The 14,847-nt window shown below is 37.5% G+C and overlaps 1 protein-coding gene across 3 annotated transcripts in view; it reads right to left on the reverse strand.

The window, feature by feature from the left end:
- Positions 1-14,847, reverse strand: part of LOC124777287 (maestro heat-like repeat-containing protein family member 1) — a 274,758-nt gene that overhangs the window by 66,381 nt on the left and 193,530 nt on the right. For all 3 annotated transcript variants that reach the window (XM_047252633.1, XM_047252635.1, XM_047252634.1), the window contains exons 26-27: positions 11,338-11,679; positions 6,532-6,666 (exon numbers count right to left, since the gene is read on the reverse strand). In XM_047252633.1, the coding sequence (XP_047108589.1) occupies positions 6,532-6,666; positions 11,338-11,679 (477 nt within the window). The remainder of the gene's footprint in view (positions 1-6,531; positions 6,667-11,337; positions 11,680-14,847) is intronic.

Below are 14,847 nucleotides of genomic sequence, written 5' to 3' on the forward strand. Positions count from 1 at the left end.
AATCCAAAAGTTTGTATGCAGTGGTCTCAAGATGGTGATGCACTTTCTCATCACAATGCTGATGTCTTCCAGGGGGCTCTTGAATGCAAGCCTCTCATCACTTAATATTTTTAATTTTGGAGACTTTGTCTTGGTGAGCACCCTGCATGTCTCCCAGTGAATTTCTTCTGCCTCATTTGGTAGAAATGTGTTGGTTATTTCTCCACTGAGCTGATGAAACCAGAAATAGGAATTTCTAGGATTGTTGCAAAAGGTGAGATCTGCACTGAGCACCTTCAAAGTGCTGACATCAGACTGCATCCCAATTAGGTTAATCACAGTGTGAGTGTCTCTCCATCTTGCTGTGTTTCCTTGCTCATGAAGTCAAGCTTTGCAGACTCGCACACTGTGCATTCTTAATGTACTCCACTGGATACCAAAAGCCACTGTGTACACAGTCCCCACGTACACCTGCTAAGAAGGCAGCCAAGTACAGGTGAAGGTATAAAAGCTACCTGACTATTAAATCTAGCTTGTGATGCATATCTCAACAATTCTCTCTCACAAGTGCCATAATCAATGTTTTATCTTGTTCACCATTCTGATGTTGATGTGATGCTTGATCATGGCAAAAACTGGTCCTAAATCTGCATCTCAAAATCTCAGCAGCAAACTGATAGAACTCAGCTTCCTCCCTTTCGTATGTCAAAGCCTGTCCAGCTTCTTGATAATTCGGCACATGTCATACTCGTAGAGTTCTTTTGGTATAATTCTTCAGGCTTCCCTAGTGATCTACTGATATTTTGAGGTGTCAGGTACTCTGCCAAATATCAGCTTTGTCCATGCACAATATTTTAACAAGGGGACTCATTATCTTTATCAACTGCAATCTGAGACCACTTGACATTTGGAGCAAGTGGTGGCCAAGCCCCACAGCACACTGTGTGCACTGAAGTCATCCACAAGCAGGAACAGGTCGATGAGAATCCAGACGAATTCTGTCAGTACATCTGCATCCAATGGCTTATGAGACGAAACATATAACGAACACACTGCGATTTTAACTGGTGTGGGAACTTCCACTCTCCTCACTTAGTTCTGCACTTCTGCGACACCCACATTTTTCCATTTTAACATAATTCCTAGGGTCCATCTCCATTACATGGCATCAAGTAATCACACCTTTACATAAGTTGAGGGTGTTATGTAGCTCAGCCACAACAGCATAGACACATGAGGCCTTTGCATCCCAGAGGCTTAGATTCTTGGTTTGACGAGGCAGTTTCAACTATGAGTGTTCCAGTTTGAAATCATTTAACATTTTTTAAGGAACCAGCAATATTCTCCAGTGCATTGTGAATGTATAAAAGAGAGACCTCAAAGGCTCTCATGATTGCAATGAAAGTGTTATGGCAGACTAGTACCCTTTACTACAATTCTGAGACTAGTTCTAGTGTGGACTGACCAACCAAGCTCTCTTGTTTGGTTGAGTGTAGATACTAACAGACAGTACATCCAACACGTCAAGAGTAGATGTGAACTGAGGTCGTTATATAGGGCTCCCACGAGCCACCAGGGGAAACAAATGTCAATTAAGATAGAGCTCTGGGTACTGAAGCAAGCCTTATACAACTAGAGGGTGGATGGTGCTCCAGAGATTGCCCACTACAGACTGTTTTACGTCAACAGCATTTCAGCTCATCAATGCACAGTCGACCTTGAGGTCGTGCCTTCCTTCCAGTCCAGAACGTAAAGTTAAGACCCCCATTCTCCACAACAATGTTCCACTCCACACTTATGTTCGCTGAAGTATGACTAGAGTTTAACGTAGAAATAGTCTGGCAGTGTTGGCAGCCCCAGCAGGGAACTCCTGAAGTCGCCATATGCGTACCCAAGCTCTGCTGGTGGAGATGCCTCAGAAAAACGCAGCAATCCTTTCACTAAGTTGTGGGAGACCCTGTTAGTCCCCTCCACCAAGGCCTGTCCAGTTTGGCAGTGAAAATATAGCCTGTATGATCTGTATTCTGCAGAAATGGATACATGACCAAACAGACTCAGAAGGCACTTCAACCAGCCACTCAGCCACATGATCTAGAAGAAGAGCAACATGAAGTAAAGACTGTGGTGTACCTGTCCTACGAGGGATCTATTTCTGCCAAAATCAGCGGGATTCTCTGGAAGCATAATGTCAAGTCTGTGTTGTGACCACCTATCAAAATAAGAGGACTATTGAGAAATGTGAAAGATTACCTGGTACTATGAGAACCAGGAGTTTACAATATACCTTTCAAATGTGGCATGTCATACAACAAATAAGACCATGGCCATCAGAGACAAAGGAAATCAGAGGTATGTCAAAGACAAGCAAATAAATAAGCCATTGGTGGGTACTGTTTGTAACTTAATCATTCCATGAACTATGATGAAACAATGGTTCTGGAACAGATCCCCAGATACTGGAGCAGTGTTCTCAGACTGTCTTTAGAGGTAAATGTGATGGAAAAACTTCATGGATCACAACATTGGGTACCAGCATAGTAGAACCTGGGCTATTGCACTGGAGTTGTTGAAAATGCAACATTGGCACCAGTAGAACTCCACAAAAAGAACAACTTGGACTGTAAACAAGGGGAATGAACTGCAGACAGAGCACCAGGTGCACCAGACCCAAAAAGGAACATTGCAAGACGCTTTTAGCAGATGCAGACTGCAGTGGAATCACCTAGAACCACACCAGATAGTTTATCCGCATGTGGGCATGTGCACCAGACCAAAGACAGAAAGCCAGTGTTGGCCTGTCAAGCCGGACAGAAGAGAGAACACCTAAGTGGGAGCAGTTGGAGACAGAATGCCTGGAACCAACTGTGGAAGGGGAAGGCCATACGAGTCTGTGTTTTTATTTTGAGGCATCTGTCATAGATTATAGTTAAAATTCTGTGTAGATTTTGACAAGGATACCATTGGGCCCTGTAGCCTTATTTTAGTGATTTTTGTTGTTACTCAAGCCCACAGATGCCAATACCTTTGTCAGTCATCTCTGCTGGGGCATGAGACGAGATAGTGTATCTTTACCTTTCTTAGTGAAGGAAAATTTGAAAACTGAATTAAGTATTCCTGCTTTTGCTTCACTACCTTCCATTTCAGTTCCTTTATCATCTATGAGTGTTTGTTCACTAACATTTTTAGCCCTAAAAACATATAATGACTGGAATTTGTTTGGATTGTGTGAGAGATCTTTTGGTAAGATTGTAGTAAGGTAGTTTGGTAGTCACTGGAAGCATCACTTATTGCCCTCTTGACTGCCAAAGATGTTCCATCAGCATATATCAACTTATAATCCTCTGTTAGCAGTAGTCAATGTTTCTTTAGATGTTTCTTTACAGTGATTTTAAATCACAGACAGTTACTTCAAACACCCAGTGTTCTACTAGGTACATATCTATCTAGTATATGGTCAACGATTCTTTTAAACTGCGCCACAGTAGTTCTACTGCTCCTGTTTCAAGCTCCTCTTTAAGATGTAACACAACTGTCCCTTTATCTAACTTCATCAGTTTCAATGCAGACATCATCAATGAAGTTAGTTTGATTTGTTGTCATTAGCTCTTACATATTTTCTTCGTAAGTGGGCCCCCAAACTATCTGTTCTAGGTAGTTTTTGGAGAAGGCATGCAGTAATATTTCGCAGTATGTCTTGTGATGCCCATCACTTACAAAACTAGAATTTTTGCAGATGACTGTTGGATGATTAAGGTCTCTTCCAGTGATGACAGTATTTGGACTAATGAAGTGAGGTTCTGCCTCAAGTTTTCTGTTACCTCTGGGGCTGCACCTGAGGGATGATAGAAAGATTCAATTACAAGTTTATGCCCACCCTTGATACTGAGTCTTACAAACATAAACTTGCATGCAGTTCTCATTTCTATCTAACTGGATTCGAGTTTCTAGTTTACTGTGGCAAATGCGCCACTGTCACTTCTGACTCGTCTATCTTTTTGATGTACACATACATGTACCCCAAAAATCTCAATGCTGTCGATTTTGGCTGTTAGCCCAATTCCTGTGCCTTTTATTACATGAGCTCGACAGCTTTTTGGGACTGCTTCAAATTCTGGAACTTCATTGTGAATGCTTCAGCAGTTAACCACTAGAGTTTGAATTATTTCACCTGTCGGGGTAATTTTTTTAATATTACCCTAATACTTTACAAGTCTCCTATAGCTGTCATTATCTGGAATGGATTGGCAATCGCCTAAGCTAAAAACTGAGCATACACACCCACAGATAATCAGCCACATGGGTAGCAGCCTTTGCTCTATAGTGAGCCCTGACTCATTTAGGGTGACCCTACTATTCTCAGCCCTATGACAAGTCCAAGACGTTACAGCCTTGCTTGTCACAAAACCTTTGAAGTCTTGATTCAAGCCTCCTAATTGACTTAGTACTATTGGGCCCTGATCATTTCTGGAGACAATGCCGAAGATTTTAAGCATCACTGAAATTCTGTGAGCAAGGCTGGTCTTCTCAATTACCTAAGTCAGTTACCGGAATGATCAAAGTATTACCTCAGATCCCACACAAGGAGCATTATTCATTCCAACATGCACCAAAATCAAAATCTACAATTGGTTGCATCTTATTACTTCAATGGCTGCCAAAAGAGCTTCTTCAACACGCTGATTGGGTGTGCCAGACGTAAGTAGAAAGTGCACAAGGTGATCCAGCACATCCCATGCTGCCACATACCTAAGAAGTACCATTATCGCAGTACATTTGAACTGTCAACAACTAACAGATCCCTACACTCTTTTGTGTTTGCCTCACCTTGACACAGGACACAGCAGTTTCCTCAAATGATGATGTATGTGTCATTGGCAGAGGTACAGTTTCAGTGGAAGATAGCTGCAGTTCGGGCACAATGTCTTACCTCTTTTTCTTCCATTACCTATATTCTCACCAGTACTTTCCAGCATTACATTATTTTAGAACCAAATTTAAGGTATTTACTGTGTGCTGCTCCACAAAAAATTAAACCAGGTAACTTTATTTTTATTTTGCAGGTTGTGTTCATCCAACGGTGTCACCTGGGCATGAACCATGGATATGTTCCAAGTGAAAAGTACTACTCTTTCTGAAACTTCCAGGCAGATTTAAGCTCTATGCCAGACCGCAAGACTTGTACTTGAGACCTTTGCCTTTTATGGGCAAGTGCTCCATTGACTGAGCTATCCAAGTGCGACACACAACCTGACAACCTGAGCTCACAGCTTCACATCCATGAATAACTCATTCTTCTACTACTACTACTATACTACTCCTACTCTCTCTCTCTCTCTCTCTCTCTCTCTCTCTCTCTCTCTCTCTCTCTGGGTTTGTTTCTCTGTAAAGAGTCACACAATGAGTAACTTGGATTACATACAGCAAAAGCATCACTAGGACATAAACTTCTACAATGAGATATGAATAAGTCTCTCCACTAAATTTGTCCCACACTTGTTTCTCTTTTATTATTGATTCAACAACTACAGCTGTATGCCCACAGAGGGAATTAGATTACGAAATGAAACACTGAAAGTAGTAGATGAGTTCTGCTATTTGAGTAGCAAAATAACTGAGGATGGCCAAAATAGAGTGGATATAAAATGTAGAATGGCAATGGCAAGAACATTTTTTGTGAAGAAGCGAAATTTGTGAACATCGAGTACAGATTTAAGTGCCAGCAAGTGTTTTCTGAAAGTATTTGTATGGAGTGTAGCTATGTATGGAAGTGAAACATGGATGATAAACAATTTAGATGAGAAGAGAGTAGAAGCATTTGAAATGTGGTGCTACAGAAGAATGCTGAAGATTAGATGGGTAGATTACATAACTAATGTGGAGGTGTTGAATGGAATTGGGGAGAAAAGAAATTTGTGGTACAACCTGACTAGAAGAAGGAATCGGATGGTAGGACATGTTCTGAGGCATCAAGGGATCAGAAATTTAGTACTGGAGGGAAGTATGGGAGGTAAAAATCATAGAGGGAGACCAAGAGATGTATACAGTAAGCAGATTCATAATGATGTATGTTGCAGTACTTATTCGGAGATGAAGAGGCTTGCAAAGGATAGAGCAGCATGGCGAGCTGCATCAAACCAATCTTCGGACTGAAGACCACAACAACTACTATCATTGATAGGGGTGTATGTGGAAACTGAGATGAGGAGAAAGGAGAAAATGGCACATTAGAGGTAGATGTTCTTCCTAAAGATATTTTAATTACAATCTCTGTTAAGAAAATTCATGGAAAAAGGCTCAAGCCCTAGCATAGTTCTTGTTTTATTTTCAGCAAGAGTACATGGTAGTACACTGCAACAGATTCAAAGTGAAAATATCCTGACAAAAGAAAATTAATATGCTATTTAATATGGAATAGCCAGGAAGGACAATATTTTCTGTTCAGAATCTATGATCAAACAGTGTACCTACTTATTAAAGTTAACTTTACTAAGTTTGTTGAAATTTTCTTAAAGTAAGATGCAAATAATCAATTATATGACAAACGTTACATACCAGAATTTTTGAAACAGCTGAGATGAAGTTGGTGTAATACAGAACAGATTCATTATGCAAATGTTCCTGGCACATTGAATTCAGCTTCTCAGTTTGCAACCATGGGCATACCTGCTTCAACGTATATTTGCAAGCCTGCACAAAATAAATTATAACAAATTAGATAGAATAGAAGAGAGCACAGTTTTCATTAAGTATATTGTAAGAGATGTGTTCTGCATAATTAAACTCATCCATGCTCTCCCCCAACACCAGTCTCTGCTGAAATCATCATTATTATTATTACTGATAACAAAGATAATGACAACAATAATAATATAAGCTGAACAAAACAATGAAAAATTATTTCTGGAATGGTATGGCAGTTCATAATGGGAACCTGAAAAGTGTTGCAAAAATTGAATATTTATATGTATTTCATTAGAACAAAAATCTAAATATCAGTGCCTTCCCGACTCTCACAAAAAGCTTCTTGTTTTATCTTCTACAATGAACTGGATAACAACATCCTACCTTTTAATTTAAGTACTCAAAAATTTTCTAAATTCTTTTTAAACATACAGCTTCATTTATGGAAATGACTTTTTAAGAGTGGTCTGGGGAGAATCCTGTAGGGTAATCTTCAAAGATTAAAGGAAGGTTATGTACACTTCTTTCTTCTTTTTGTCAGTCATTGATAGACCAAATGAAGTAACTTCCCCATAAAGCTGGTTTCTTTCCCAGTATTTGACATTTCCAATAATTTTTATTTTTTCTTTATATTTGAATTACGTATCATTACAAATATTGATGCCTTTTTTTAATACGAGATGAATTTTCTAGTCTTTCAGAAAGGTATGCTTATGGATCATAAATATGAAGAAAGAATTGGGAAATCAGTAGTACAGTGAGGAAATGCAAAATAATTTGTTACAGGTTTCTAGGAAAGTACAGTTTTGATTAAACAACATAACAGACCAGTTCCAAAATACTGTTCCAATGTGTGGGGGGTGCTTATTAAGTAGGCCTGACAGCAAACATTGAAGAAATTCAGAAACACATTTTTGGGATTTTAACAGGTTGGTATAGTTTACATGACAGTTTATTAGAGAGGCTCAGTGAAGCTAAAGAAGAACTACTGGAAGAAAAGCAACATTGTTCTAGGAAATATTTAGAGAGCTAGTATTCAAATCAGATTATGAAACAATTTTGCTGCCTTCATTGCGTACCTCAAATAGGAATCGCGTGAAGGAAACAATGAGGGATTATAGTGCATATGAAAGCAGTCAGTCTTTTTTTCCTTCAAAGCAAAGACAAAGTCTTACTTTTATGAATTGTGAAATTATTCCAAAGTCTCTCATATATAAAAAGAAGCAGGATGGAAACTCATCATCAAAGGCCTAAACCTGTTTTTTTTTTTTTACATGCCCTTGTACAGTGAAATATACAATGTGATTGTGTGTGTGTGTGTGTGTGTGTGTGTGTGTGTGTGTGTGTGTGTGTGTGTGTGTGTGCGCGCGCGCGCGCGCGCGCGCGCTAGGGGGGTTGGAGAAGAGGGAGGGAAAGGGGGGGGGGGGGACTGATGAGTGTGTCCTGCTGCCTACAACACAAGTGGTTTAAGGCCAACAGCTACGAACCATGTGGAGGATTCAATGTGACAGTGAGTTTGAGACATTGATGGCTTTCTTCTAAACTTATGGGGAAAAAATGTATGCATGTATCACAATAATACGCTGGAAGGTGTTTTCCTAGAAAAAAATTGATCAAGTAGCCTTCTTTATTCTTCAGTCTTTAGAGTGTACAACTGCAGATGGCACCAATTTGCCCGAATTATCTTTGCAGAGGAGTGACTGATGTAAGTAATAAATATGGACCTGAAATATTTGCATTTGTGGTAAATGCAAATATAGATGTGAATTCTGTCTCAAAATGTGAACACATAAAATTACCTAATAAATGCTATTTTGTACCTAATCGTACCCAGATGAAGTATTACATCAGAGATAGTGTTAGTTTCTATACATAGTTATCGAAAACTTAATAAATTTTTCATTACCAGTATTGCACATCATCTGGTGAAGCCCAATTTGGAAGGATAACGTGCGTAAGAACATGTTTGCAAAATAAAAAGTGCACAAATGCAACAACATATCAGTGCACTCAATTTCATGGTGCCACACAAATTGTAGGCAATTGAATTGTCAGTATAAGACACACACTATGTAATGCAGTGCTGGAATTTGCCATTAGACCCAGGAAGTTACAAAAAGAAACATGTATGTTTGTCTGCTAGCTAAATTTCCAAAGTTGGTACAAATACAAACATTTTAAAGTTGCAGTTTTAATTGGTGGGTATTTTGAACTGTGGTTGTCTCCAATACTGGTAGAAGTCGGGCCTGAACTACCTCATTTACGGCACTGTCAACTTCAGCAGGCAATTGAGCAGCAGACATCACGAATTCTTTATGTTATGTGCTCCTTATTGTTTCCATTTCTTGTATCGAAATGAATGAAGAGACTAATTCTTGTCCATCACAGAGTCTGATAAACTCACAAGAGTAAAGGTATTGGCGATCCCTATGGCCACGTGTCGGTTCTGCTTTTGCAGAAAAATTGAAGATGGGTGTAGGCTGTCTGTCTTGCGAGTGGAAAGCAGGGCACATTCCCCGCAGTGCTCCTCCATCCTCTGGTGGTCTTAATTCTATTTGTTTATCCTCATGGCTGAGTGACAGTTTATAGTGCCCACATTCTGCACTGTAGCAACTGGAATAAAAAAAATAAAAAACACCTGTCAACATATTTTGACCACAATGAAAATCTTCCCTTAACAGCTGAATAGAATTGTTTTTGATTCCACTTCTATGTAAAGTACTTTGTCAATTGAAGCTGTAGTGTCATCAAGTATGAGCCATAAGGCTGTAAAATACCCACAAAAGGTCAAAAATCAATATTCTCCAGTTTTTTAATCATCACATTGGATGAGAAAACAAAAAAAAAGGTCAAGAAATATCTTAAATCAGAGAAGCACTGTGTTCACCGACAGGAAGTTGCTTCTGCTTTTCATCAGAAACAATCACTTCTTGAAAGCTCAAATGGAGCAAAATGAAGCAAACCAGCTAAGATTATTTCAGACAAAGAAGTTTCTGCAAAAGGAAACATTTGAGCCAAAAGGCTCCCCAAGCATCACTTCTTTATAGCATTCCATTTCAAAGCACCAAGGGCTTGTCTGCAGGCATCTAGCACTACAGTCTTTTTAATTTATGTTTTTAATCATTTACAATTACAAGAACCTAGATGCAGGCTTTGCCAAAAATAGATGCAAATTTTGTCAAAAATAGATGCTATCTTTTTATTCCCTAGTGCTAAACCATGAAAAAGTATAAACGTCTATAAAGGAAAGAACTCCAAGATAAAATGCCCATCAAATGAAGATGGAAAACAACTGTTACATACTAGATGTCAGCAGATATAGTCATAAATAAAAGGTAAAACAAATTTCAGTATTTGGAACCACTGGATCTTCATCACGAGAAAAAACAAAAGTCAAGGATATAAGACAATTTAAGGATTAAGTCAAAAGTTGCACAAATCTTGGGTAACAATGAGATGATGGGAGAGGTGTGTAATGTAGCAGAATAGGATAGTATGAAACAAAGAGTACAATTTCACACATTTCGGAGATTATGATACTATAATGTGATGTTTATGAGAACTTATATATGTGCAGAAGTTTAAATTTTGACATTGCTTGCCTACTGTATTAATGAAAACTAGTTGACTTAATTTGAATTTAAACCAGTTCTGATAATTTTAAGGAGATAGTGTACTATAAATGAAAAATGTGTAAACCATAGTATAAACATAAGCCCAACTTATCCTGTGAGAAGTTTATATGTAAAAGACTAATAGTGATTACAAAGAGTCCATTGAAATGACACAGGAATCATGTTAGGAACAAAAGTTATATTGCAACTGTAAAGTAATGATCAGAAATAATTAGGACACTGTTATCCATGTACATTTCATGAAATTTAAATATGGAAACTGATATTTCAACATGCTAATTGTTTCAGAAATATTGCCATAATTTGCACAGCTAAAATATATAACCAGTTTTATGAAAGCATACAAATGTTAACTGTAAATTCAATTACTATTAAACAATATGTAACGTGACTGCAAATATTGTAACTTAGGTAACCAGCAATGGTGGAAGCCGAATCACATTAGTATTACAGCAGTTAGTATTAACGTAGTAGTGCCTCAGTATTACTGTCAGTCTTACATCAATTTTTGGGCACTAAACCCATGTCAGTTTTATCTGTGTTGTGATGCAATAAATGCATTTTAAAAGTACTTAGTGTGTTTCAGCTATGTTATTTTCAGGTAAACTTGTCAAAAATTGCCTGATGTCACTTAAAACTGAATCCAGAAGATATTGTAAGTGGAGAAACTACTTTAAACCTGAATTACACACCTCAATGATATCTTTGACACTCAGCAAGTTAGATAACATAAACATATCCACTAAAGCTAATTACATTTTAGTATAGCTTTAGAAGATGGGATTCATTTTAACGTTTTAGGTGACACCAACAATGAAATGCTGTCTACCATACTGTTAGCACTTTTTAAAGTATAGCCCTCTAATCCTCTATTTTTTGGTTTCCTGAGGGCAGGTGTCTTGGGTGGAACTTTCGCTTACGCTGGGTACTTTCAGTTCCTATATCTACTAACATCTGGTAAGCAAATTCAATATTTTCAATACCCATAACAATATTTAATATATTTTATAACATAAATGAACTTAATAACCACAAATGTTACCTTAATGACCATTTCATGATCATCATTCAGATGAAGAAAGAAACAAGCTAAATTTCCATTTATTTGCTCCAGGAATGGTGTCTTAGATGGCTTGTTGCCATATCTTGCAATGTCACCAAAGATCTGAATAGCTGTAGCTCGAAGCTCAGGATCATCTTTCTCAAAATAAGGTTTTATACGTAAAGCAATGGTCACTTGAATATTTTCTATCTGAGTGTCATCAGCCACTTTCAACATCCTGATGAACCCTTTCATTGCTTCAAATGGTATCTTGCTTCCATTTTCCTGGTCATCCAATCCTTGCAGTAAGGCAGACAAGACGCATTCTGAATGCCTATTCACCTAATAAAGAGAAAATAAGAAAACATGAATTTCAAAAACATATGCCAAGCTCTCCAACAAATTAAAAAAGATGCAATGACACCACATCAGACCCAATTTTGGTAGCATGTATCATAATTTTATTTTATAAAATAATTCAAATTTGCAACCACACATTACATCTGTGCTCGTCTTGTATAATCTTAAAGTACCAACACTGAAAAACCTCAATAATTTCTTAAAAAGAAATTTGGAGTTTGACTTCAGCAACTAACTGAGCAAAATGTAATAGTGTTACTAGTGTTTGGCAGCAAAAGTTTTAAAATCATGATTTTTTTTCATAGCTGTTATTTTCTCAGCAACTGCAGCATATATCAGATTAAAATTCAGTTGTCAGCTGCACAAATGTTTTTATTTAGCTTTACAGGTTTCAACAGATTAATCTGTTATCTTCAGAAGTCTACAAAATTAAGATCATCATAAATCATTAATTCTTGGCTGAATATTTATGTTAAGTATAAGTAGTTAATTACAAAACCACTTCATATTGTTTCAGCTGTTGTTAATAAATTTGGATAAATTATTGTGCCTGACTCCACCCAGCAGCTTTGACAAGTAAAGTCCTGATTTTAAGATAAAAATTATGTAATTGGCGTGTTATTAAATGTTATCTGTGGTTATCTTAATAACTGACATAAAACTGTGCAGGAACAAAAGACCACAGCTTAGACTGCTGTGAGTGAAATGATCTGCACTCATATTTGTAATTTTTGTTCTCACAAATATTTGGCTTTTTTTCTAAATGTTACACAAATTCTGGGGCTGACGTTACACGGAATCTAAGGGCATGGCTTACATATTATCTCAAGGTCTGTTACTTTTCTTGTTTTTATAGTAGGTGTGTGCACACTGATATTTTTTAGAGTTTTTGTTTTGGACCTGTTGTCTGTACTGTGTATGTGATGTCTACGTAACGACTGTAAGTGTATTACAATTGTGTTTTGCAATACATGCCTGCAGTGGTTTATTTCAGCATTTTTAGCTTTTTAGTGTTGGTCTCTGTACTACTGCAAATATAATGTTTAGGAATCATTAGCCACAATTGACCTACATTCCATTCAATACCTTGTTGACCAGTCTCGTTTGAGAATTGAAGATAGCAAAACTGAAGCGAAGTTTTAAATTTCACGTCCAAAAAATCATTCAAGCAGGAGAATCATACAAACATACCATCATTTGACCATCGGACAGACTCCCATATGGACGACATAGTAATAAGCATACCTGGTGTAGAAAAATAACTTAAAGACTTGACAGTAGGTAAGTCGCCGGGTCTGGATGGAATCCCAGTTCGATTTTACAAAGAGTACTCTACAGCACAGGCCCCTTACCTAGCTTTCATTTATCATGAATCTCTTGTCCAGCACAAAGTACCAAGTGACTGGAAAAAAGTGGAGGAGACTCCAGTGAATAATAAAGGTAAAAGAACACCACCGCAAAATTACAGACCAATATCCCTAACTTCTGCCTGTTGCAGAATCCTTGATCAAATTCTCAATTTGAATATAATAAAGTTTCTTGAGACTGAGAAGCTTATGTGCAGGAATCAGTATTCACATGATATACTGAGAACTAGGGATGGAAGGCAACAGGCAGATTCCATATTTATAGATTTCCTGGAAGTATTTAACACAGTACCCATTGCTATTACGAGCATATGGAATAAGTTCACAGATATGTGAGTGGCTTGAAGACTTCTTAAATAATAGAGCCCAGTATGTAGTCGACGGCGAGTGTTCATTAGGAGACAACGGTACTGTCAGGAGTTCCCCAGGGAACTGTGATAGGACAGCTGTTGTACTCTATGTATGTGAATGATTTGGCTGATAGGCAGCAATCTGTGTTTGTTTGCTGATAATGCCGTGGCATATGGTAAGGTGTCAAAGTTGAGTGACTGTAGAAAGATACAAGACAACTTAGACAAAATTTTCAGTTGGTGTGATGAATGGCAGCTAGCCCTAAATGTGAATAAATGCACGTTAATGCAGACGAGTGGGAAGATCAAACATGTAATACAGTATTACTAGTGTCCTGCTTTAACAGTCACGTTGTTTACATATCTGGGGATAACACTGCACAGCAGTATGAGGTGGAATGAGCATGTGAGAACTGTGGTAGGGAAGGCAAATGGTTGACCTCAGTTTATTGGGAAAATTTTAGGGAAGAGTGGTTCACCTGTAAAGGAAACCACATATAGGATGATGTCATTGGTCAAAGCTGACTGGTGGAATCAGACACTAGAATTTGCCATATCTTCACAGAAGAATAATGCCATGACATGTCTACAAAATGTACATATTGTATGTGATTATTATAAGCACAGGTTAACAGGTTGGTACTTTATAGTGAATAAATCACGTGTATGTACAAAGTCAAGTTGTTGTGGTAGCTGCAAGGTACATATATATAAAAGCATAAAAAATTATAATTAAAGTATATAAAGGAGTTGTATATAATACACCTGAAAAAACATGGCACACAGTTCTGACATCTAAAAGCAGTGGACTAAATTTCACATTTTATAAGAAATGCCATACAATCAAAACATTTGTTGAACACTCAGCTTGCACTGAAAAATAGACACTACTATGATTGTGCAGCATCTCTTATAAAATGTGGATTTTAGTCCATTCCTTTTAGATGTTATAACTATGTGCCATCTATTTCAGTGCATTACATACAACTTCTCTACATACTTCAGTTATAATTTTTGTATGTCTTTACATACGTTCCTTGCTCCTAGTGCCACACCTTGACTACATACATAAATGTGATTCATTTAATACAAATTATCAATCTGTCGACTTTTTTGGACATGTTGCAGCATTATGTTTCTGTGAAGAAGATACTGACATCTGGTAAACAAAAACTAAGTACGTTTTGTAATACACTTCTTATACTTCACATAAAAGAATGACCAAGGTCTAATGATTTAGCCCTAATCTTGGAGACTTCTGAAGATAATATATTAATCTGTTGAAACAGGAAAAGGAAAATAAAAATATCTGTGCAACTGACAACAGGTATTTATTGTGAAATTTAAGAACTATATTTTTACAAGACATAGTTTTCAAAATTATGCCTCCCTCTTTCTCCCTTTCCCACTGTCAATACAAAACAAGACAATTT

This window comes from Schistocerca piceifrons, chromosome 2 (assembly GCF_021461385.2).
Source record: "Schistocerca piceifrons isolate TAMUIC-IGC-003096 chromosome 2, iqSchPice1.1, whole genome shotgun sequence".
Classification (NCBI taxonomy): Eukaryota; Metazoa; Arthropoda; class Insecta; order Orthoptera; family Acrididae; genus Schistocerca; species Schistocerca piceifrons.